We start from the raw sequence: 22,966 nt of genomic DNA on the forward strand, positions 1-22,966 counted from the left end.
CTACCTTATCCTGGAATGCAACTCTAGGATTAGGCATCCTCATCCTAAGGAGCAGACTGTGGTTCTGGACATTCCACAGGCTCCTCCGGGGAGGGGCTCCCCACCGCCAGGGGCTGCATTGCCCTCCCTTCGGTTCCTCGACCCTTCGACTGATATGCTTCACAGCCATCATCAAAACACAGGGGTCTTTTTTTTTCCTGTTTTTATTTTTAATAATATTCTCACACAAAAATCACCGAAAATAGGGTAGGGATGGGAAGCCCCCTCTGCCCCTGGGGCAGAGAGACAGTGCAGTGCGAGGGGGCGGGACTGTAAATCCCCCCACCCCTCCGCAGCCCCAGCGGGAGAAAACGAACTAAGAAAATGAAAATAAAGCCCCAGAGAAAAATCACCCCAGGGTGTCCCTGCCCCAAAGAGGCCCTGCCCTGGGATGTTTCACGCCTTAAAAAAGGGGGGTATGTGTGTGTGTAGGTGTCCACTGTTTTTAAAATGGCCGAGGCTGGGGAGGACAGGGTTCCTTTTCCTCATAGTTATTTCTTTAAAACATTTTTTTATTTTATTTATTTATTTTTTTTACAAAATACCATTTCAGTTCCCACTTCTTCCCCTACAGTACAGGAGTCGCTCACCCTCAGGTGGGGTTGGGGTCGGGTCGGGAGTGGGGGTACTGGTCCAAGAAAGTGCAGGACGTAGGGGAGGGGAGCAGGTTTGAGCACCATGAGAACCCGGCTGGAGCCGCGGGCGGGCGGAGACGGACGGGCCAAGCCCGGACATATACTGGGGCGTAGGGAGGGCCCAGGAATGGGCCTCCCAAAGAGGCAGGAGGGATAGCTTGGGGTGTAGGAGGTCGGGTTTTCCCAAAAAAAAAAAAGAAAAAAAGAAAAAACAAAACAAAAAAACCCAAAAAATGAATAAATAGAGGTGAGTGGGACTGTTATAAATTAAAAACCAAAAACAAAAAGAACAAAAATACGAATCATAACCGAGTGAATAAACAAGAGACATATACAGGGATCACAGCTAGCATTGGAAGTAAAAAAAGGAGGTCCTGGGGAGGGGTAAAGCCCATAGAAAGAATCTCATTAAAAACCTCGGCTGCCGAATGTCTATGTACACAACGAGCCGCGAACGTCTGCGCCGGCGGGCGGCAGGCGGGCGCGCGGCGGGCAGGCTTGAGGGAACCCGTATGTGACCCCCGCCGCCGCCGGAGCCTGGTCCTTGTGTCTGTTGCTAGAAAGGCCAAAGTCGGTGAGGGGAGGCGCTGGTGGGCGAGGGGCTGCCAGCCCCCTCCCCGTCTCCCATTTTTTTTCCTTTTTTTCCTCGTATTTGTTAAAAAAATTTTTTTTCTTAATAAATTAAGTGAGGGGAGCTGCCAATAGGGTGGAAGGGCTGGGCCCAACCCCCTTCCCGGCCAGAGGCGGGACCTAGGTCCAGCCCAGGCGTGTGCTGGTGGCCCCGCCCGCGTGGGCGGGCGAGCGGGGCGTCCGGCCTCATCGCGACGTGCTGGCAGGAGCCTGCGGGGAGAAAGTGGGCAGCTTCAGTGGTGGGCGGGTGAAGCCCGGTCGCACCCGCGCCCCGTCTGGATTCCCGGCGCTCTCACCAGTGTGAAGGCATCATAGGCCTGTGCCAGCTCCTCTGTGCGGTACTGCTCTAGCACCACCACGCCCTGTAGGCCCGCACTGCGACGGCGCGCACAGCCCTCGCAGTGCACCAGGTACGTGTTTCGGCTGCCATTCTCACTTGTAACGAACAGGATGTTGAACACCTCCACCTGGCCAGGAGGAAGTGGCTGTCACTAGGAAGTCACTACTACCATTAGGGACCTTCCAGGCAGGGGAAGAACTTGCACACTTACATCGCATTCGTTGCAGTAGTAGGCAGGCTCGTCCTTGACGCGGCCTTGGTAAGCGATTTTCTTCCCTGCCCGCACCAGGCTCTCCCGCTGCACCTGGCAGTGCTTCATTGACTGCAGGAGGCAGAACCTGAGCAAGACCCAAAGGTGGATGTTGAGACAAGACTCCAAAAGTAGTGCTAAAGCTGGAGGAGGCACATGGGCAAGGGTGGAGCTCCCAAGACCCTAGCCCCATGGAATTCCCTGGGCAGCCCTCCCTTTTCATTTCTGAGTTGCATTTCCTGTCTTGAATACGTCACACTTGACATTTCAAGGTTTTGTGTGTGTGTTTGGACCACAGGAAACAAAGGCTATGAGGCGAGAATGAGCCTTTGTCAGGCTCCCCAGCACAGTAACACTTAAGAACGTGCTGCAGACACAGAGGAAGAATGAGGAGAGTCAGGAAGAACAAGGGTAGGAAACAAGCCAGTGGAGGTGGGTTAATAACCAAACAGGGGTCTCACTTGATCATTTTGAACAAGTCAGGATCACTGATCTTGACCGTTCGAGCTACGTTCCAGGACACATGAATCATGGGTACAATGGACTTGACGTTCTTCACCTCGTTCCACTCATATCGCTCCAGGGCCAGCTGGTATTGATAGGCTGTAGGCCAGAGGAAGTCAGGCAAAATTCGCAACCAGGCCCCTGCCCCTTCTTCCCTCAGACTGTGACTCTCCAGACCCAGCTCTTCCCAAGAGTTTGCTCCTCACACCCTTCACTGTACCATGATGGCCCGACCCCTGCCTCTCACCGGTGAGGGGCCCCACGTTCCAGGCAATGTTGTTGCACCAGCCAGTAGCCTGCACCCAATGCACAGTCCCTGCATTAATCCACACAAGGTCTCCAGGGCGCTGCACGAAGCGGTAAACAGGAATATTGGACGCATAGAGGTCATCCAAGATTGGCCACCAGGAACCAGTCAAGTAATCCACACCATGCCTGCGGAGTGGGCAGTCAGAGGGTCAGGTGGGAAACACAAGGACCCGATGTGATTGGGTGACTAGCAAAGGGTGGTGCGCACCGATCGCAGAAGGCGCTGATGGTCTCCCAATAGTGCTCATGTACCGCGAACCACTCGCAGTCCCCGGGGCCAATGTTGATATTGACAGAGCAAAAATTGTTATTCTCCTGGTGGCCTGCAGAGGGAGACAGAACATCACGGACGGTCCGATGCAGGCACGCACAGAACAACCCTTTGCCCTCATTGGCTAAGACCTAAGCATTGAGTGCGCATGCGCAGAGTGAAAAGCACACCTGGCGTTCGACTGCCAGGAACCTTCATGTATAGCTGCACGGTGTTCATGCCCAGGATGGTGTGTCCCACATGGCTAAGCATGTTGCCTGTGGATGTTACTCGCATGAAGGCAGGCAGTTTCAGCAGCTCCTGTAGTTGTGGCTTCCACCTGTGAACACAGGAATGGGGATGAAATTAAAAAGGTATCCCAAACCAGTACCTAGCAGGTTTCGTCCCAATTTCACTGGTCTATCCTCACTTACCTCTTGGCATCAGACAGGTCGATGTTTGTGCCAAACTTGATGATGTGATGGTTCTTGGGGTCTGGTGCACTGCTGCTGGGGCAAAAGCACAGACAGGTTGATGGCAAACCAAGGGAGAAGAGCGAAGCAGGAAGGGGACAAAATTATCCTTTACCTGGGAGAGGTTCCTGTAGTGCTGTCTGGTTCCTCGGATTCCTCATCCTCACTCTCTTTCTCCTCCTGCAAGGTCAGACAGGTCCACGGGTCTGGGTCAGTGACTGCCTGAAGCCCACTGAAGTCAGACCCCAGCACCCTGGTCCCACTTGTGCCTGATGCTCACCTGCAGTGACTCCTGGAAGGACGAAGCCTGGTACTGTGCATATTTAGCGATGGTGGTGTGTGAACGGGAGCTCTCACAGGGCCAGATCTGTCTGGTACCTGTCAGATCCCAGTTCTCGTCTGAGGGCTGCTGCACTTGGGTACGGACCTCCACTGTGTGTTCACCGCTCGCCTCCACCAGAGTCTTGGTGGAAAAAAGGCCTAAGTCTGAAGGGAGTGCCAAAAAGGATGCCAATCAGGTCAGAAGGCTCAACTCACCTGCTCCCTTCCTGGCCAGGACTGTGATGAAGTGGATATAGATTTAGCAGTGCTCAGCACCAAGGAATAGGTGCGAGTCACAGCCCTAGGAAGCTGACAAGGCTGGCTCCTGCCCAGCCCTTCTCCAACTACTTCATGCCTCAAGTCTCTACTAGAATTCTCAGACATGCATATGCCCACATGGTAGGCAATCAATGAATGGTTCAAGTGATAGATGTAGTTGAGCTTAGAATGTCTCCCAAATTACTCACTGGGAGGAGAGAATGCATGGATATAAAGGAAACAAGATTGACTTTGATATTTCCTTGTTTCCTCTAGTTTTATACTACTTAAAATTTTATATAAGGGCTGGAGAGATGGCTCAGTAGTTAAAAGCCACTGACTGCTCTTCCAGAGGTCCTGAGTTCCATTCCCAGCGACCAAATGGTGGCTCACAACCATCTGTAATGAAATCGGATGCCCTCTTCTGGTGTGTCTGAAGACAACGACAGTGTACTTACAATGTAAGGACAGTGTACTTACACAAAAAACAAATAAGCCTTTAAAAAAAGAAAAGAAAAAATTTGCAGAAAAAAACTAACCATGGATCAGAAGTAGCCTATAATCCATTCTTTTAAATCTTTTTTGTTTATTTTGTTTTTTGGAGCCAGTGTTTCTCTGTGTAGCCCTGGCTGTTCTGGGACTCTGCAGACCAGGCTGGCCTCAAACTCAAGAGATCCGCTTGCCTCTGCCTCCCAAGTACTGTGCCATCCCCGCCCCACCGTTCTCTGCATTCTTCCTCACTAACCACTCCTGAGATCTAACTTCCGGAGGGTCTACTGCTGGGGTCAGAAATGACAGAGGCGAGAGGACCTCCAGGCTGCCTGACACACTACTCAGCACTCCTCAGCTCCTCAAACATGGCCTGTGTGTGACTGAGTGAGCTCCTTCACTGTGGCAACTCTAAAAGCACGGAGGTGGGAGGTGGTTCTCGAAGGGTCCCATATGCCACGACCCTTACAGCCCTGCACATGCTTTCCCCCAAACTCACTGAGCCGAAGTGAACCTGCCAGGCCCCTGATGACAGTGATGGGGTTCCGGGGATCTGTACAGAACTGCAGCAGGACCGGCGAGAAGGCGTCTCGTTTGCTCTCCAACTGAGACAACCAGGAGACAGTGGGGTCAGAGCCCTTTCCCAGGTTCTAAGCACTCCAATTCAGCCCTTTTGGGAAGGGTGGTTCTGAGGACAGGTGGCATACATACATAAATGCTGGGTGTAGGAGGGTTGAGTTTTTCCCGGGGCAGCTTCTCCTCAGTGTTGATCTTCGGTTTCACAGACTGGGCAGGGGAAAGGTAGGACTCTCGGAATTTCCCTTTCACCTTGGCATTCCTGTGAGAAGACCACAGAGTAAGATCAGGAACATGGGGTAATCTCCAGGACAAGCCTTAGTTACTACAGCCTCCAAACTCACTTGCTGGCACGCATGACATCAGCAGCGCAGTGGCTGATGGTGAGGTCTGCCATGCGCAGCCGCCGCTCTTCTACCTCAGAGGCGATGAAGGTCTCCTTGTCCCCACTCTCCACCTTGATGAGCCTGATCTTCAGCTCCTTAGGTGGCCCCTCACTAAGCGACCGAAGCTTCAGCATATCTGCACGGCTCACACCTGGAGGCCCTGGAGCTTCCTCTCGAGTCTTCTTCCCAGGGACAGGAGCTGATGGGGGTGTTGGCTGAGCAGAGGGGGCAGGAGCAGGTGGGGGCGCTGGAGTTGTGGGCGTCTTGACTTTGGAAGCCCCACCTACATCAGGCCGGGCCTTCTCCCGGCCCTGGATCTCTTCACTCTGCAAGTCCAAGTTCCCCAGCACCCTTCGGCTTTTTTCTTTGGGAGCCTTGGCCTTGGCCTTGGCCCTCCCCTCACGGGGCCTACGACCCACACTGTCCCTACAGGTCCGTCTGTGCCTCCGATGCTCCTTCTGACGACGCTTACCACTACCTGGACCTGCTGCCGCCACTGCCACTCCCCCACTCTCCTCCTTGGCCTGTGCAGGAGGCGGCTGTGGCTCAGTCCCACTGTCCACTGGGTCTGCTATGTCCACTGGGTCTGCTGGGTTGATGGCACTCCGGCCCACCCGCTCTACAAGGGTCTCACAAGCCCGACTGATTTCTTCTAGCACCTCAGACTCAGAACGAGCAGGGGGCAGCGGCAGAGGTGGGGGCAACTGGGCAGGGGTCACGGGGCCTGGTGCTGGCTCTTCACCTGCCCTGCGCTCTCGGACCCAAGGCCCACCTGAGGTAGAGAACTGAGATGACGAGGAAACAGAGGGCTTGGGGGAGCCCTGGGCGCTAGGGGCCACTGAAGTGGGTGGTGGGGCGGTAGCACCTGATGCAGGACTAGGGGAATACTGAGTGGCGGGCACGGACCCGGGCCTGGTTGAAACGGCTGCTCCAGTCCCCCGATAACAGTACTTTTGCCCCTCAAGAACAGAGGCCAATGATTTGAGCAGGCTGGCTGGGCTGGCTGGTGGAGGTGGTGGGGGCTGGGGTGGTGGAGGAAACTTGGCTAGAGGCGGTGGTGGTGGCAGGGCTGGTGGTGGCTTCTTCTCCTCTTCTTGGGTGGTGGTGGTGGTGGTGGTGGTGGGAGTTGCAGCAGCAGTGGTGGCAGCTGGGGCTGTGTCACTGGGAAGTGAAGACCGTAGAGATGCAAAGGGCTCTTTGAGTGGGGGTGGGGGAACCGCGCCTGCCTCTTGCTGCTGCTGCTCTTCCTCCTTTCTAATGGATTCATCCAGCATCTTCATGATGTTAGCTAGCCCATCAGGGAGGATCTTGAATTCAGCTGGCTCTTCAAACTGGTCCTCCAGTGGAGTTGGTGGAAAATCAAAGAGCCTCGGGCCTCGGGCAGGCAGCTCTCCAACCCCAGGTGGCACAGGCTGGGGGGCTTTACTCAGAGAGCCTGGAGGTGGCCCCTGCCCCACCTCGGGGGTCTTTGGGAAGGAGACCCTGGGCCGGGGGCTCTCCGAGCGCCTGAAGCTTCCTGAGGTATTTTGGTGGCAGGAGGAGGGAGGGGCTGGAGGCAGGGCAAGAGTCAGTGGTGGAAGAGGTGGGTCCTGGGAGCTCAGTGTTGGGCTAGATGGCCTGGGAAGGGGGTCTATACTTCTGGCCAGATAGGGAGGTGGTGGGAAGGGCACAGGCCCAGTAGGACTACTGCTGTGGCTGTTGCTGCTGCTGCTGCTGCTGCTGCTGCTGGTGGTGGTTGGGGGAGTGGGAGGGGTATGCGAATCCTGAGTGCCCACAGAAAAGCGGGGGTTTGGAGGCCCCAAGAAGCCATCACGGTGGGGAAGGGGTGGGGGAGGAGGACGGGGAGGTCCCTCAGCACCAAAGAAGAGCTCCCCTAAGATCTCTCCATCCTCTCGAGCTGAGCGGCAGGCTGAGCCCTTCATCCAAGCAGGGGGTGGTGGAGGGCGCAAGAGGCGAGGACATGGGGGTGGAGGGGATGAAGGGGTCCCGGATGGTAGGGATAAGTGGGGAGCGGCAGCAGGGGCTGTCAAAAATGGTTTCCGACTGCTGTGTGCGGAGGGACCCAGGCGGGCCTGGTGAGGGGCTATCTCCAACGCAGGGTTTTGGTAATGGTCAGCGCCAGGCTGCAAGTGGAGAATGGAGAGGTCACAGTGCTGTTCTGGCCCCCTCAGACAACTTCACCCACCTTCAGCCCAAGGTCAGAACGTACAATGCCTGGGCTCGGCTCCACACCCCGAAGACCAGTGTTGTTACTGCTACTGCTGCTGCTGCTGGTGCCGGGGAGGCCAGGGGGCCGGGAAGGGGCGTAAGGCACGCAGGCGGTAGATGCTGCTGGTGAAACGCTGGAGTCCATCCGCGACCTCTGAACTCTGCTCTCTCTAAGGTCACTTCCGGGGGGACGGGTGGCAGGCAGGCAGCCATGGCTCTCTGCTCCTGGGGGTCGGGGACCTGGACCAAGGGGTGTGGCCGGGCCCAGCCGGTGGCTGGGCGGATGAGCAGTGTAGGCAGGAGCTGGGTATGGATGAGGGTGAGGCAGCGAGTGCCGCTGCTCCTATGGGAGATGAATGAGGTCACCAAATGAGGAATGAAGAAGACAGAATTTTTTTTTTTTTGGTTCTGTTTTTCGGAGCTGGGGACTGAACCCAGGGCCTTGCGCTTCCTAGGTAAGCGCTCTACCACTGAGCTAAATCCCCAGCCCCAAGAAGACAGAATTTACAAGAGGTAAAAGGTAATCGGGATTAAAGAGGGGCTCACCTGGCGCTCTGGGGGTGCTGAACCCTTGCGCTCAGGGCCCCAAGCATCTCCATGCAGGGTATTCCACAGCCCTGGTTTAGTCAGCTGAAATGGGGGGCTAATAGCCAGGCCAGGCAGCGGTGGTGGGGGTGGGGGTGGCGGGGGTGGAGGTGGGGGTGGTGGTGGTGGAGGGAGTGGCAGACCCGGGGGAAGGCCAGCCTAGAAGAGAAAAAGAGTGTAAAGACCCTACTCCTTGCCCCAGTTAGGCATTCGCTCTACCTGCTGACCATGTACAACCAACCTACCTGTTCAGAGCTGCAGCCTCTCCTGCGCTTGCCTCCAGGGCTGAGGCCTTCCTCTCCTGAGGGGCCTGAGAGTGCGGCAGGAGGCATAGGCTGGACCACTGGGGGTTCAGCAGATCTCTTCACTGGAGGGCCCCCTCGCTTAGCCCCATAGTTCCGTTTGTGCTGAAAAGAAAGACATAGCGGAGTGACCGTTGGCCTGCCATGATTCCCTTCCCACAGGCAGTCACTTAGCCTCAGCCTCACCTCAAGGTGCAGCAAATTCCATACTTGCTCCAGGGGAGGCAGGACCTTGGCTCTGTGCTGACAGGAACCAGCATGAAGGTTCCAGAGCTGGGCCTGAGAGGGTCGAAGGGCAGATTAAGATGAACTGGGGACATTGCACTAGAAGGCACAACTTAGCCACCTCTGTTCTGCCTCATCCCACCTGCTGCAATCGGCCAATTCGGGGCCCCAGTTCAGCGAAGCTTCCTCCGTAGCGAAGGGCCCTGTGGTAGCAGCATATGGCCTCCTCGCTGTCGTGCTCCGACTCATACAACTGTCCAAGCTGTTCCCATAAGACCGGCTGGGCTGGCTCCCGGAGCAATGCCTGTACACAGCCATGTAGAGACTCCAACTTCCCATGGAGGGGTCTTGGGGTAGGAGTCCTACAGAGGACAAGGGATTGGGAAGGATCAGGCTTGGGGAACATTTGAAGGCCCCAACTCTCCTCCAGTCCTAGAACTTTTGAATCCCGCACTTACCCAGAAGCATAATAGGGCTTGTTAGGGTGCCCGGAGCTGTTGCCATGAGAGGGGGGTAAAGGAGCAGAGAGTGGGGGCTGCCCAATGCTGGCAGAGCATCTGTAAGAGAAAAGCTCAGCTGTGCACTGCCAGAAGGAGTACGCGTCCCCTAGAATGGGTAGTCAGAGGGAGCAAGGGCAGATGAGGCTGCTCTCTGAACCCACATGACCAAAACTCATGGGAAGTGACAACAGACAGGGAAGACTGGAAGAGAAATAAGTGCCTGGAGATAAATGGTCCAAATTCTCACCTGCCTCCAGGCAGCCATGAGTTTCGGGGAGGAGGATGGGGTGGGCAGGAGCTCCAAGCCCCAGCACAGCTCAAGCCCCCAAGGGCAAAGGCTTCCCGTGCAGAGCGGGCCCCTGGAGGGTCCACTGCCCGATGCATCCAGCCTAAGTCAGAGACAAGAGACCATGCTCTAACAGGGAAGCAAAACATTCAACCGTGTTTTCAGCGAAACCAGTTCCAATCTTTCCCTTACCAGGTCAGCAGTGGCCCCAGGAGCCCTGGAGATGGGGCACAGCCCCCTGCCCCAGCTCTCTGGCCCGATGGTCCAGCTCCAACTGCCCTTAACAAGAGTGCCCACTGTTTCCAGGTGACGGTCTCTGGCCTTCTGCAACCAATTCTACAGAGAGAAGAAAAGAGTACACTGAAGTTGCCAAAATAGTGAGGGCCCAAAGGCTGGTCTGAAATGTCAGTGCAGAAGACTGAGGGCAAGGAACCAAGGCAGACACCGGCAGAAGGAGCCCCTAAAAGCGGGCAAGTGGAGTAGCAGGAATATTGGACAAATAGCGGGGTGTCAGCGATAGGAACAACCCAGCCGGCCGCGACACTGTCTGACAGGCTTCCAATCCTGAACGACCTACCGCGCGCGCCTGCTTACCCAGCCTCCGTGGGAGCGTCCTCTCACAGCTTCAAGAGCTTCAGAAATTTAGCCAATCACAAGACTTCTCTATCCCCAGAAAGCCAATCATCACCCTTGTCTCCGCCTCAGTAACAGCCTAACAGGAACCAATAGGAGTAAGGTTAGCCGGGCACTGAGCGGCCTCCGGAGGAGGGGCCGTAGGGCCGGTCAGACAGGCTCGCCCTAGGGTGACCCCGATGTGACCCCAAGGTTCCCACCTAGGGTCCACATCTCCGATCAGAAACTGGTAGCCCGCAGGGCAGAAACAGCAAGCTAAGACTGAGAGTGAGGAAATCATTCACTAGCGGACCTGAGGGCAAGCTTCACACATCCACCGAACTGGCAATAGTCCCCGCCAGACTGTTCAAGTCGTCCTCTGCCTATCCGCCCCAAGGACGGACAGCAGACCAAGGCAAAATGCAGACAAAGACATTGATACCTCTCCTCACTTCACATCACCCAACGATTGACTCTCCTCCACTCGATCATCCCGGTGATCTAGGTCTAGCAATTAGTAAATCCAGCACCCAGGCCCTCCCGCGCCTCTATCAGAACGCTCCACCTCCAGCGCCTGACCCTGTCCTAAATCATGGTCAAGTCCCCAGTCTCATACCAAGTTCCTCCAGCTCCTCCACTTTCCCTGGCTCTGAGTCTTCAATATCAGTCGACCCTCTCAGCCAGTCCCCCCAGCCCTCCAACTTCTGGGAAGCTGCGCGCCGTGGAGTGGCCCCTCTCGCGTGGCTCCAGTATCCTCTATGCCCTTTCCCTGCCGGGGCCACGCGGTTCCCCACGGCCCACGTGGCCCCCACCCCCCCAAGGGAGGGGGGATTTCGGGGGTTGCCCGTGACGTGGCTACTTGCGCAGCGGAAGCGGTGTGTGTAAGGGGGGGTCCTTCAGGAGGGAGGGGAGGGCGGGGCCCAACAGGCAGTGACATCACCCCTGTCCCACTCTCACCGCCTACTCCCTTAAAGAACCCAGAACCCGTTTCACTTCCTCCTTCACGCCACCCCCCCTTACTCCTTCCCGTCGAAGCTGACTCGACCCACAACGGGCACAGTACTCCCCTTTCCTAGGCATGTTCCCTTTAATCCCAGCTTTGCCTTCTTAAATCTTAGAGCCCAGAAGCTGCTTCCCGGAGCATACCCCAGGTCCTGGCAGGTAGGGAGCCGACTCCGCTCCCGGGATCGGTCCATTGAGAGTCTAGAGTACAAAGAGCGGCGAGAGGCTAGTGTCGAGTACAAAGCCGCGGGGGCGGGGCTAGCGCTCCAGCTGGAGAAAGCGCCGGGCAGGAAGCCGGGGGAGAGCGCAGCGCGCGGCGAGGGGTTGGGGGCGGCTGGAAAGTTCGCCTTGGCCGAGAAGTCTGCACCGTGAGGAAATTTCCAACCAGCCCACAAAGGCAGAAGGGTTTCTGGCGAAAACAGTCTTCCCTCCCGCTGGGGCAAGGTCATCTGTGCGTGAAAGTGCTTGGACCCTACATACAGATCCCGCAGGCTGCTCCAGTCCCGGCCCGGTAGGACCTTGCGTTCCGCGGACTACTCAGTTCACGCGGAGCTCCGGTCAAAACTCTCTTGAGGCTGCAGTCTGTCAGTTACCAATCCCTGGGACACGTACAACGCTAAACTGTGGTCAAGTGCAACCCAAACTGGCTGCCCCAGCCAAGCCCTGCGGGGGTAGAGAAACCAGACGTGGGCAAACGGCAGCTCGGGGTACCAGATGTCAGAAAAGCAGATCCCTGCTAAGGAAGTGGTGCCCAGAACTCTGCTAGTTACCAGGAAATGCAGCTTCCCCTTCTGCGATGATGACACTTCCCCTCTACCACTTCCCCTTTCCCACGGGGAACTGACTCAGCTTTCCCTAAACTAGCGAGTCCTCTTGATCTTCAGCCTTTATCCACAACCTCCCACGACGACACTATGGACTACAGAGCGCTCCAGAACAAAACTTCCTGTACCCTTAGCACAATCTCGCCACCACCAGGAATCTGTGTCCCCACCAGGGACACAGGCGCCTGACTTCCCATCCGCCCCACGAACAAAGCCTTTCTCAGGGTCTGAATCAGGCTTGGGGTGGGGGAGAGTGAGTCACTCCGAAAACCATCCCCCGTTCCCACTGACTCAGCCCCCGCCTCCCTCAACTCACACAGACACACAGTCAGAGGCAGACACAACTCCTCAGCCCACATACTGCTCACCACCGGTCCGCGGAATTTCCCCTCTGTCTCCCTCAAGACGGCCCCACCCCGCGCTGGGCAGCCCCGCCGCGGCACTCACACCTGTTCCTCAGTCGCCGCCGCCGTCGGCTGGCACGCCGTCCACTCTCACCTCCACTCTCGCTTTGAGGCAGGAATGGCCCTCCCCGACTCCCAGTGCTCATACTAACCAAGGGGAGGGAACAACCAGGGACAAGCACAAAGACAGACACCCACAGACTCCTCGAAGACAGACGGAAGGTAGACGCACATGTCCAGGGCCAGCCTGGATGGCCGACACACTTCTGAGGCTGACAATCCAACCTTCCCAACCCGACCTACAGCCCAAAAAGCCTGCCGCCCAGAAAGGGTTAATTCCACTTGAGTCGAAACCACGCCCTCTCCATCCGGGCACTCCCGGTAAAGCCGAGCTCCGCCTCTCGCATCCGGGATCTGGACTCCAGGACTTTAACCGATTCCCCCCACCCCCCCTTTAGTCCCAAGAGAGAACTACTCCATCAATCACACCCACTTAACTCTCTCTGGGCTCGGGTCAGAAGAGCCCCTCCGCGCAGCTCACGGAACGCGGGGTATAAGAGGGACGCTTGGCACGAGGCCTGCGACCTGCAAGTAGACATTGGACGATCAAAGACACCAGACCCCGCAGACCGATTTTTTCTGAACACGCATTTAGCCAGCACCCACCGACTCGAAGGTGGGGCGGATCCAGGACCGACCCCCGCGGGTCCCATTCCTTCGAGGTCTTCTTTCGACATGGCGGAAGCTACTAAGTTACCGGCTCGCTTCTCACCTGGGAGAGCCGGTGGGAGAGGGAGGGCCGCGGGCTGAGGCTCCGCAGTGACTCAGCCACCCGGGCAGGCCGCCCGCCCGGGATTCCCTTCCCTAGCCTTCCCCCGCCGCCGGCCCCTCCCCCCCCCCATCGAGAAGTGACAGTGCTGGCCCCGGCGCGCTGGCCCGCTATGTGTCACTGCGGGTGTTTGTGTCTGCCTCTGACTGGGCGCTGTGTTCACCAGTCAGTCTAACAGGATCGACTGTGTGTGGGTCTTGGTGTCTGTTTGCACCTGCATATCTGCTCATCTTGTCTCCCCTCTGCGCCTGTGTCTGGCGCGTTCCTGTCATTATCCCTGTCTACATGACTCTGCGAGGCTGTCTCTTGTCTGTGTGTCTGGTTGGCTCCTGTCTCAGTCTTTTGTCTGGGTCTGCCTCTGCATCACTGTGGTGATCACGTGTGTCTGTGCACATGCCCTTCTGTGTTTGCTTTCACATTCTCAGAGCCAGGGAGACATTGTAGGCAGACTTGAGGGGTTCTCTTAACTCCCCTGAATCCCCACTTACTGGATCAGTGTCCTGTTTAGTCAATTATTTGGGGCTCTCTCTGCCTTCAATCAAGTTCAGCCCCATTCCTCCACATCTTCACTTAAATCCTCACAGCTTCTTGTAGTTACCACGGTGGAAAGTGCTATCATTTACCAAATGGAAGCACTGTGTTGAACCTTTTAACTCTTCCCCAAAACCTGGCAGAGGAGGCACTTGATGGCCCTATTTTGGGAATGAGGAAACAGGCTGGGGAAGGATTGGTAACTCAACCAAGATCCTTCTCAAATGAGCAGACAAGCTGGGCTTCTTCCCACAGCTCCGTTTTCTACACTGCTTCTGACCCGTTCTCCCTCAGTTTTATCCTTGCAGGCTCTCTCCTAGACCAACCTTCCTCTCTGTTACTATCCCAAGTGCTTATAGCCTCCAAAGTAGATGTGGGTAGGAGGCTCTGCAGCAGATCTCAGAAGCCGTAGGTTTCTTGGCAATGAAGCACTCCATTCCCTTAAAACGTTCATTCAACACAAATCTACAAAGGCACCTCAACGTGCGAACCGTCATTCTAAACAGGACAGATAGGGGAAAAAATAGACCTACTCAAGAAACTCCATGAGCAATGGGGAAAAGCAATGAAGACTCAGAGAACTTAGGTTTCCAGCTTAGGGAAGATTCCTTTCTACTAGGGAGACGAAGCGGGGCTTTAGGAGGCTACTGGCAGAAGCAGAAGGACTGAGGAAAAGCAAGATAGTTGCCAGTTAGGTGCACAAATCTACAGTGCTTCACAGAGAGGATGGGCCAAAGAGCACTCAGGTGAGATGCGAAGGCAGCCATGACAAGCATGGGTGAACTGCACAGCAGTGGCATGGACCATCTCTTCACATCAGTTCCTAAACACCCTTTATCTGCATGGGGGAAAGCCTTCCCCTTCAACAGAAATTCCTCTGGGCTATCAAACAACTACATTCGGCCTGCAAGCCCTAGCTTTACTCATTCCACAAATGAGTTGGTCATGGCCCTGGGGGTGTGGGTTAAGAGGTTTTCAGGTGGTAGAGAGGCTAGCAAAGTACAGGGACAAACCACTCAGGAGATAGAGGGGCACTGCATGTGAAGGGCTGAACCATTCAAGCACCACATGCTGGGGGGAGAGGTTCAGAGTTGGGCTGGACCATTCTGAGTGGGCATGAACCAAATCATAGCAAAGATTTTCAAACATGCGGTGAGGAGCTGGACATGGGGGTCTGGGGTGACACTCAGCAGCTGAGCTTACCAGATGGAGTTGGAAGTGGACTGCCTCATTGGAACAAGCACTCCAGCAATGGGGCACAACAGAAGTCGTGGGGTGGGTCCTACTATGAGGCTGACATGGTGCCTGGGGGAACCTAAAAGAAAAAAATTCCAGTTAGAGGTGGGATCTCCCAGGATGGAGGAGTCAGTCCCCTTCGTTCCTTGCCCCTTGATTGACAAACCAGGCTCTAGAGGTCAGATGAGATGGGAGAATCAGTTTCCATGGCAACCTGGAAAAAAGCCATCTTCCAACCTTCCCTTCAGGAGGCAGCCTGGTTCAGGTGGTAAGGGAGCACACTGTGGCACCTCATTACCGGCCCATGTCTGACTGGACTGATACTCTGGTGCAGGCCAGTTCCAGGGACATCTACAATCAAGTTCTGACCCCAGGGCACGTGGACCCTAAGCCTTCAGTTCTGCTACCTCCAACCCTAACAAGACACCATAGTCAACACCACCTTTTGGACTCTGACCCTTCCTGTTCCCTTAGGCTGGTGTAGGCAGGTCCTGGCAAGAGGCACAGGTGGTCAGACAAGATGAACGGGCCCAACAGGGAGGAGCCTTCTTCCTCTGCAGGAACTGTGACTGGGCCTGAGCTCGGAGGTAGCCTCTGTTGCAGGTTCCCTCCGTGTCACCTCCAAGGCCATATCCTGTTTCCCCATCACCTCCTTCCTCTATGTGGCCTGGGGAGGTGATTGGCCCACTCTCTTCCCTCCCAATCCTTAAGTCACAAAGAAGTAGGTATATTAAGACAAGTCTGGGGCCAAGACTTGGGTGTTGATAGCAGGGGTCAGACCTCAGTCAACCCTCACCTCAGACTCACTCCTTGGGGACCAGTGTTTCCCCTTGGCCCCAGGACCTAAACACGTGGGCTCTCTACCTGGCCTCTCCATTTCCCAGCCTTCTAGCCCCCATCTTTCCCCCTGCCCCAGAGACTTAGGCCTCTGGCCTCCATGATGCAATGCCCTGCAAGCTTTTGTAGCTGCTGATGACACTGCCCCCAGGGGAGTGTTATTTCTGACCTAAGCAAGGCCCTTAAGGGGCAGTGGTCAGCTGCAAGCTGAGAAAACTCAGCTTGGCTAGTTTTCTGGAGAAAAATGCTAGAGGCTGGAACCCCTCCTGACAGGGAGGCAAATTCAGGACTAAGGTGCTTACCCAGCAGTTGACAGCATTTGTGGATGTGGGGTAGGATAGCCTACAAGGGAGAAGGGGGGCCCCAGGCCAGACCAAGGGGGTCAGAAGAGTGTGTGATGGGTGTCTGGACACCAAAGTGGGGGAGGGCCAACAGCCATTTAAAGGGCCAACCTCAGAACTTTAATCCCTTACCAGCCTTGGTCCCAAGCAGGAGGCTGTAATTCATCTGTCCAACAGCTGGGGTGGGGGTGGGGGGCATGTGCATGAGGAGGAGGGGCTGGGGCCTTCCTGTGCAAAGAACCAAACAACAAAAGGGGAAGCTGAAGGGCCAGCTCTAAAGTGCCCAGGTCACCCTGTTGCCCTGCAGGTCTGCCAGTGGCCCCCACCTGGTGGCCCACAGATTCTGTAGTTCAGAGTCACAGGTTCTTGGCCATGGAGTCAAAGGGCTCAAAGACGGGGTTCTGGAGAAAGCCCAGACTGAGCACCCTCAGGGCAGGCTGTCAACCCCTTCTTGCACCTTTCCAGCCCAGTAACTGTACTGGAGACCTGCAGGCCCAGTCCCAGACAGCCTCAAATGCCCTGCTCACCAGCCAAGCCTCTGTAGACACAGCCTGCCAGCTCCCCCTCCTGCCAGCACAGGGTGGCAGTGGCCACACCAAGGCTGTCCCTTTAAATCATTACCACCCCTGACGGTGTGGACAAACCAAGGGCCCTGCCCCCCAGGCAGGCAGCTTGCCACCACCCCCACTCCCCCCCAGTCCCCAGATATGTAAGGGCCATTTAAAGGGACATCAGAGAGACAGCCTGGTCTCAAACAAATCCCCACCCCCCTCCTCACACACACAGCCCCTGTCTCCAGCAACACATAGCCCCCATGCCTCTCCAAAGGGCCCCCAAATTCCGGTTTTCTCTCACCCCTAGAGACTGCTACGAGGAGAATGGGGCAAAGGAGACTGGGGGGAGCCATTAAAAGATAAGGACTCCCTCCTCCCTCAGAGCCCCACGAGACTGGTCGGAAGAAGCCAAGCTGAGAAACATCGAGACAGAACCCCAAAAGGTGCCTCGGGCAGAACAGGGGAGCACACACTGTGAGGTGGGGGGGAAGGGAGTCAGGCTGCACGAGACAGAGGGTGGCGGAGCCAGCAGGCGACAAGCCCAACTCGCAGAAATGGAACAAGGAGGGCTGGGGGGAAAGGCAAGGCCTGGGAAATCGGGGAGATGGAAAGGGGTCGTCCGGAAGGGTGTGGAAGAAAATCAGACAGGGGGAGGGAGAGCCAGGCCAGGGTTACCTGCTGGGTGTCTGTCCCCCGGCGGTGCCCCCAGAGTCCGGGTAGGGAGGGGGAAGCAGCAGGGGGGGGGAGTGGGGGCTGGGGGGCGGGGGAGACGGTCCCTCCTCTGCCTCCTGGGCCTGCCCCGGCGCTTGCAGCCTCTGCCTCCCTCCCTCCTCCTCCCCGTCCCTGAGTCCCGGAGTCAAACAAAGAACTGTAGCAGGCTCTCCCCAACCCCCTCCCTCCCTCCTCCTCCTCCTCGTCCTCCTCCTCCTCCTCCACCTCCTCCTCTTCCCCTCCCTCCCCACCAGCAGGCTCCCTCCTCCTCCCTTCCGGTCTCTTCCTTTAACTACCGGCTCCCCCAGCCTCCCCCCACTAGTCTCTCTCCACCCACCCACCCACCCCAACCTTTTACACACCCCTTTAGCCTAGCCATGTCCCCGCTAGGGAAACTGTGGAGTCCCTTTGCAAAATGAAAGGCTCCAGAGAGCAACATGGGAGGGAACCAGAGTATCGCTTGAAAATCACAAGCCACAACGTAATTATTTTAACAGCCAAAGGAATATAGTCTTAGCTATTTTTTTAGGAGGGGAAAAATAAGCCTAAAGAAAGCAGTCCAAATCTGACTAAAGCCCACATCAAATAAGGTACATAAAGTAGTCGAGGCTAATCCCTGACACCCCACACAAAACACACACTCCAGGTAGCAAAATTCCCCCACTCTTTACCCAATCCCTAGCGAGGGCTACTTTAGAACAGGTCCACCCACTATAATAACTAACACCATTTAATAACACGTATTTCGTGACACTCATTCGGTATTAATTTTATACCGACCACTGTGCTAACTGCTTTGCATAAATTATTTCACTACCCCTCCCATCAGCTAGAAGGTAAGTATTGATATTTAAATGTCCCAGATTAAGGATAGGAGGTTCTGAGAGGTTGTGACTTTTCAGAGTCCCACTGAGTGGCAGAGCTAGGATTAGAATTCAGGTTTGAGCTGACAGTCCAAATTCTAAGGCACATGAAAGGAGACTCTAATACGATCACCAACTCCAAGATTGAACAGAGGGCAGCCATAACTATCGCCGAATTTCTCTCCTCAAAGTGGGCAATACCAGAAGCCATCTACCTACCTACACAGATAAAGACCTTGACTTTTCTACCTAACTCTGTTTCCTCGGTTTGGTGAGGCTCCAAATGAACTGGTGCGAATACCCACATACAGCTCTACTCTTAGGGGCAGCTGTCTTGCAACTACACCCACTTCAACTCAAGATGGGAAAGGGGCAACATGACACTGGGCCATGCAGCAGGTGGGAAAGTAAAAAGACTTCCCGGAGATTCTTCCTAGGGCGAGAGGGAGGGAGTACGGGGGTTGGGGTGGGGGTAGTAGTAGGGACTGGAGAGGAAGTTTTTCATGGCAATCTAGGAAGAAGAGAAAAAAAAGACCGAGACTTCTCTCAAGCCAGCAAAGGGGCAAAGTCTTTCACGCCACACCACACCCGCGCCCCTCCCCCTCACTAAACTCCAGGCCAGGGTTTCCCACCTGCAGGATGCTAATGCCAAGGGAAAGGAAAGGAGAAAGAGATGGCACGGGACTGGAACGGGACTTCGGGCAGAGGTGGGAGGGGATGGAAACGGGAGGAGATCGCATTGCCTGGCAACCGTCCCGGGGCACGTGCACTGGTGACATCATCCCAGGCCACCTAGAACACAGACCTTTGACTCCTACCAGGGCGAAGAAGCTGCTGTCTGGCTACGTTTCCTGAGAAAATAGCTTTAAGAATTCTAGAACCCAAAAAGGAGACGAAGGAGGGAACCCAGGCGTCCTGCCTTATCTCTATTAACCCCAGCAGAACTAATCCTAGGGAATCCGGTCATTCGCCTGCCTCCTCCTCTCAGCCTCCAGCCTTGACCTCCCAACCCACATTTCTGACTGTCCCGACACGCCCCTCGGAAATACTGTGCCTTCTTTCTTCTGGGCTTGATCCCTCGTTAGGGGAGGGAGACTAAGGACCGGGCACCAACCAAGTCCCGCGGGACTCCGTCTGCTATCTGCAGGATCCCTTGTGCCCCAGCTGGCCGCCAGCCGGAATCTGTCTGGGTCCCCAACTCTCCCGCCCCTCCCGCGCTGTTCCAGGGCGGAGTCTGTGGAGTTGAAATCAGGACACGCCGAGAGGAAGAGTTATATAACCCTCTGGAGAAGCAGAGAAGGACGAGTGGAGACGGGGACAGACAGCCCGAAAGGAGCCAAGGGAGGTGTAAAGAACGCCAGAGCGTGCTACAAGGAAATGTTAAGGAAGGGAAGGGAAAGGTTTAGTTTGCCTATCAAAAAGCATAAAGGGCATAATGACCCTCTGGCCAAGAAGGTCCTGGGCCTCAAGGGGCTTCTTACAGTGTCCTGCCGGGTCACAAACTGCAGCTAGGTCTGGGTGGGTTAAGCCTTAGGAAGGGGCGCTTGTACCCACTCCCTTTCTTTTGTGGAAACAACCTAAGCTAGAGCTCGGGAAAGCCGCTACTGAGCCTAGGGGGCCCGGAAACCACAGCTCCGCCCAGCCCACCTGGGAGCTTGGGGCGCCAGCTGGGGGTGGCAGTGGGGAACACTGTTAGCGGGCCTTCCCTTGAGAGGCTGACATTAACAGTCGACTCCCGGTTAAAGAGCCCTAACCCACCCAGACGTCTGGGCCCACAGGGGTTGAGAAACACAACCTTGGACTAGTTTGCAAACACAGACTGACGACCTGAGGCAAGGGGGGGGGGGGCTTGCGAAGACTCGCCGCGCAGGCGCAAGAGACTGTCTGTGCCTGGGCGGTGGAAGGGGTTGTACAGGGAGTGAAGCGTGTGGGAGTGCACGTGCGGATCCTGGGTAGCCACCGCCTCCCCCCCCCCCCACCTCCTCCCTTCCCCTTTATTCAGTCTCTCTATAATGACAGCTTCCCATTGGTCACTAGGGCCCTGACGTAGTCGACGTCCGCTAAAGCGGATTGGACTGGAGTGAGTGAGTTTGGGAATCTGGAGGTGGACGTTCGTTGGCCTGTTACTCTGGCAACTGGGCAAACAACCCTTGCGAGCAACGGAGATCCGACCCGCTTTAATCTGAACGACCACTGGGTCCATTCCTATCGCACCTCAGTTACTTCTTTTCTCTCGGAGTTCACATCGCCCGGAACTAGGTGTTCTGTCTTCGACCTTCCCCACACTCTAGCTCCCCCACCCCAAGACACACTCACAGGCCGCAACAAGTCAGAAACGAATCTACAGTTTAGTGACCACCTCAACCCACATGCCACTTCACCAGTGTTTATTCTAGGCCGAAAAAACATAGTGTCTAGCCCTGTCCCTAGCTTCTGCTCTTTACCCATATGCTTACAATTTCCCGGGACAGGGGCGGGTGCCAGACAGATGACAGGGAATCAAAGGAACCTCACCGAACCTTTCTCAGGGGTACGTGTCACAGCTATATCCCCCAAGACGCATGACCCTCAGCTCTGCTGGGCGTCTCATCCTCGCCATCTCGTGGCTACGTGGGAGAAAGGGCCAGAACCCAGTGAAGGCTAAGGATCTGAAGACGGAAAAGTGAGGAGGGCACCGGGGACTAGGGGAACGAATCAGGCGAGGCGGAAAGCAGAAGGTGCGGTGGAGTGGGGTGAGACGGAAAAGCTACCGCTCCTGGAGAGATGGTGAAAGTCAAGAATACATACACGTCTCCCCGGGGGAAAGAGCTGAAGGAAGCCTTCAAGTGGGCCTGTAACTGGAGGCTCACTTTGCCTGATCAATTTTGACCTCTGTGAGCCAGCCCCTAGGCTTAGAGCTATCCGCAAACTGACCTTATAGTCTTGTTCCTCAGGACTGCTAAGCCCCGCCCTAGTGTCAACTCCCCATCCCAAGCGGGACTGGGATTACTTTTAGGCCCTCTTGACCTTTAGAGCCAAGACCACACTTTTTCCACTACCTTTACCTTGTTCGCTTTTGGAGGACTTGGATGTCCTGCGTCCCCACTTTGCCATTGCTTTTCACAAGACTCAAATGCCCATCCCTAGCCCGACCTCTCTAGAGTCTGACGTCCCGCCCCTCCCCCTTGCAAGGAGATGGTCTCCCTCTTTCCAAAAGTCCTTGAGACTCCCCATTACCTGGTTCTGGGGGTCCCAGATATTCAAGATCTTCAAGGCCTCTTGGGGGTCGAGCGGCCCCCCCTCTCCCAGAGAGGGGTTGGGGGGGCCACTCTACCCCGTGGCGCAGTTTGATTTTCCAACACAAACACCCGCACCCGCCCCCCTTCCACAGCCCCGCCCCCGATTCGTGGTCCCGCCCCTCGGCGCTGAAGTCCCTCTCTCCGGCTCCGCCCTGTCCTCGGTCCCGCTCCCCTCAGCTGTAGTTTCAGATAAGAATTCCGGGTAAGGATTGCGAGGCTTAATGAGGGTGCAGTGTATGGAGCCCATCCTGGACCCTTACCTGACAAATCTCTATTCCATTTGGATCCCGCGCCCTTCCAAAGCAAGCCCCGCCCCGCCTGCTCAAATCCTTTCCTGGAGTCACACCTCCTTTAGGCCTGGCTGGCAAGTAGTTCAAGGCCACGCCTCCTCTAGAGGCCACCCCACTTCCCCCTTTCAGTTCTGGCTGTAGCTGCTCCTTTCCAGTATTAAGTCCCAGCTTCCCTCCCTCCCTCCCGTTTCCCCCACCCCGCAACACACACTAAAACATCATTAAGAGACTTGGGGCTTGGTTTTGCACGTATTTTACTGCGCTGAGCTCCAAAATAAGTCTTCCACCTATACCGCTAGCGCTACTAGGTACCGCCAGGGAGTCGTTATATGCTGGATTCAGCTAAGATCAAAGCCTGAGATCCAGCTTTAGTTCAAGGTCCTGGGTCTTCCGACCCTCTGGAACAGGACAGAATGGTCCATCAGTTGTCCAGGCTCATCAGCAGAGCAGTGCCCCTCTTAATCCAGTGGTCAGATGTCATGGCTCCAGATCGGAGATCGATGCCTATGACAAAGGAGGCTCGGTCTGCGCTGCCTGCCCGGTTGGGGTAATAATAGCACGGACAGGAATACATGCCTGGGGGAGAAGAGAAGAAATCAGATTCGGAAGCCTGGAAGATGAGAGCAGGGACATTTGAGGACTGAGCAGAGAGGATGGGTTAGTATCCAAACAAGAGATGGGGAGGGGACAGTTTCCCACCCTTGGCACTTTTCTTTCGGCTCTCTGCTGGACGGAAGTGGATGGTGGGCATGAGGCAGACCAACTGCATGGGCTCTGCCTCCACTAAACAAGAGTTCTTCCGGTCCCAGCCAGCACCCTCCAGGTACAGGCCCCGAACCCAGACGCCGTCCTGGAGAGAGATTGAGACCGAGTTGGGGAAAAGATCCTAAGTTGACAATACTTTTGACCTAACTCCTCTATCCTCCACTTCTTCCCGACTAGCTTCCCATTTTTGCTTCCATTTCCCTCCTCATCCCGAGCTTGTCCTCCCACCTTGGGTGGGTACACCAGGTTGCTGTCGTCCACGGTGGAAACTATAAACTCCCAAGAAAGGCTGTCCACTGAAATCTGTGGATTGAAGGCAACAA

At 55.9% G+C, this 22,966-nt stretch overlaps 2 protein-coding genes across 18 annotated transcripts in view; both read right to left on the reverse strand.

The window, feature by feature from the left end:
• Positions 1–187: 187 nt before the first annotated feature.
• On the reverse strand, positions 188–21,680 carry Kdm6b (lysine demethylase 6B). Of its 15 annotated transcripts, XM_087573428.1 has the most exons (25): positions 12,454–12,528; positions 11,661–11,779; positions 11,325–11,381; positions 10,161–10,278; positions 9,759–9,902; positions 9,528–9,669; positions 9,239–9,337; positions 8,923–9,142; positions 8,742–8,834; positions 8,499–8,660; positions 8,215–8,412; positions 7,670–8,011; positions 5,419–7,583; positions 5,210–5,336; positions 4,998–5,103; positions 3,711–3,916; positions 3,546–3,610; positions 3,392–3,463; positions 3,149–3,297; positions 2,916–3,030; positions 2,646–2,833; positions 2,356–2,497; positions 1,856–1,982; positions 1,601–1,771; positions 188–1,514 (listed from the first exon to the last, which is right to left on the reverse strand). In XM_087573428.1, exons 6-25 carry the CDS (start codon positions 9,662–9,664, stop codon positions 1,491–1,493), a joined length of 4,908 nt encoding a protein of 1,635 aa, XP_087429554.1. In that variant the 5' UTR covers positions 9,665–9,669; positions 9,759–9,902; positions 10,161–10,278; positions 11,325–11,381; positions 11,661–11,779; positions 12,454–12,528; the 3' UTR covers positions 188–1,490.
• A 435-nt stretch (positions 21,681–22,115) lies between these two features.
• Positions 22,116–22,966, reverse strand: part of Dnah2 (dynein, axonemal, heavy chain 2) — a 125,239-nt gene continuing 124,388 nt past the window's right edge. For all 3 annotated transcript variants that reach the window (XM_087571883.1, NM_001100676.1, XM_087571884.1), the window contains 3 exon segments: positions 22,872–22,946; positions 22,578–22,728; positions 22,116–22,454 (listed from right to left, as the gene is read on the reverse strand). In XM_087571883.1, the coding sequence (XP_087428009.1) occupies positions 22,300–22,454; positions 22,578–22,728; positions 22,872–22,946 (381 nt within the window). In that variant the 3' untranslated portion in view covers positions 22,116–22,299.

The sequence above is a fragment of the Rattus norvegicus genome, chromosome 10, assembly GCF_021556685.1.
Source record: "Rattus norvegicus strain SHRSP/BbbUtx chromosome 10, alternate assembly SHRSP_T2T, whole genome shotgun sequence".
Classification (NCBI taxonomy): domain Eukaryota; kingdom Metazoa; phylum Chordata; class Mammalia; order Rodentia; family Muridae; genus Rattus; species Rattus norvegicus.

Bases quoted from the DNA above. Each gene is read 5' to 3' on its own strand.
- Kdm6b (XM_087573429.1), bottom strand. From the start codon at position 9,664: ATGCATCGGGCAGTGGACCCTCCAGGGGCCCGCTCTGCACGGGAAGCC. The intron at 3,917-4,997 runs GTGAGTTTGGGG...CACTCCCTTCAG, and splicing joins GGCAGGTTCACTTCGGCTCA to ACTTAGGCCTTTTTTCCACC. The intron at 1,515-1,600 runs GTGAGAGCGCCG...TTCTCCCCGCAG, and splicing joins CCTATGATGCCTTCACACTG to GCTCCTGCCAGCACGTCGCG.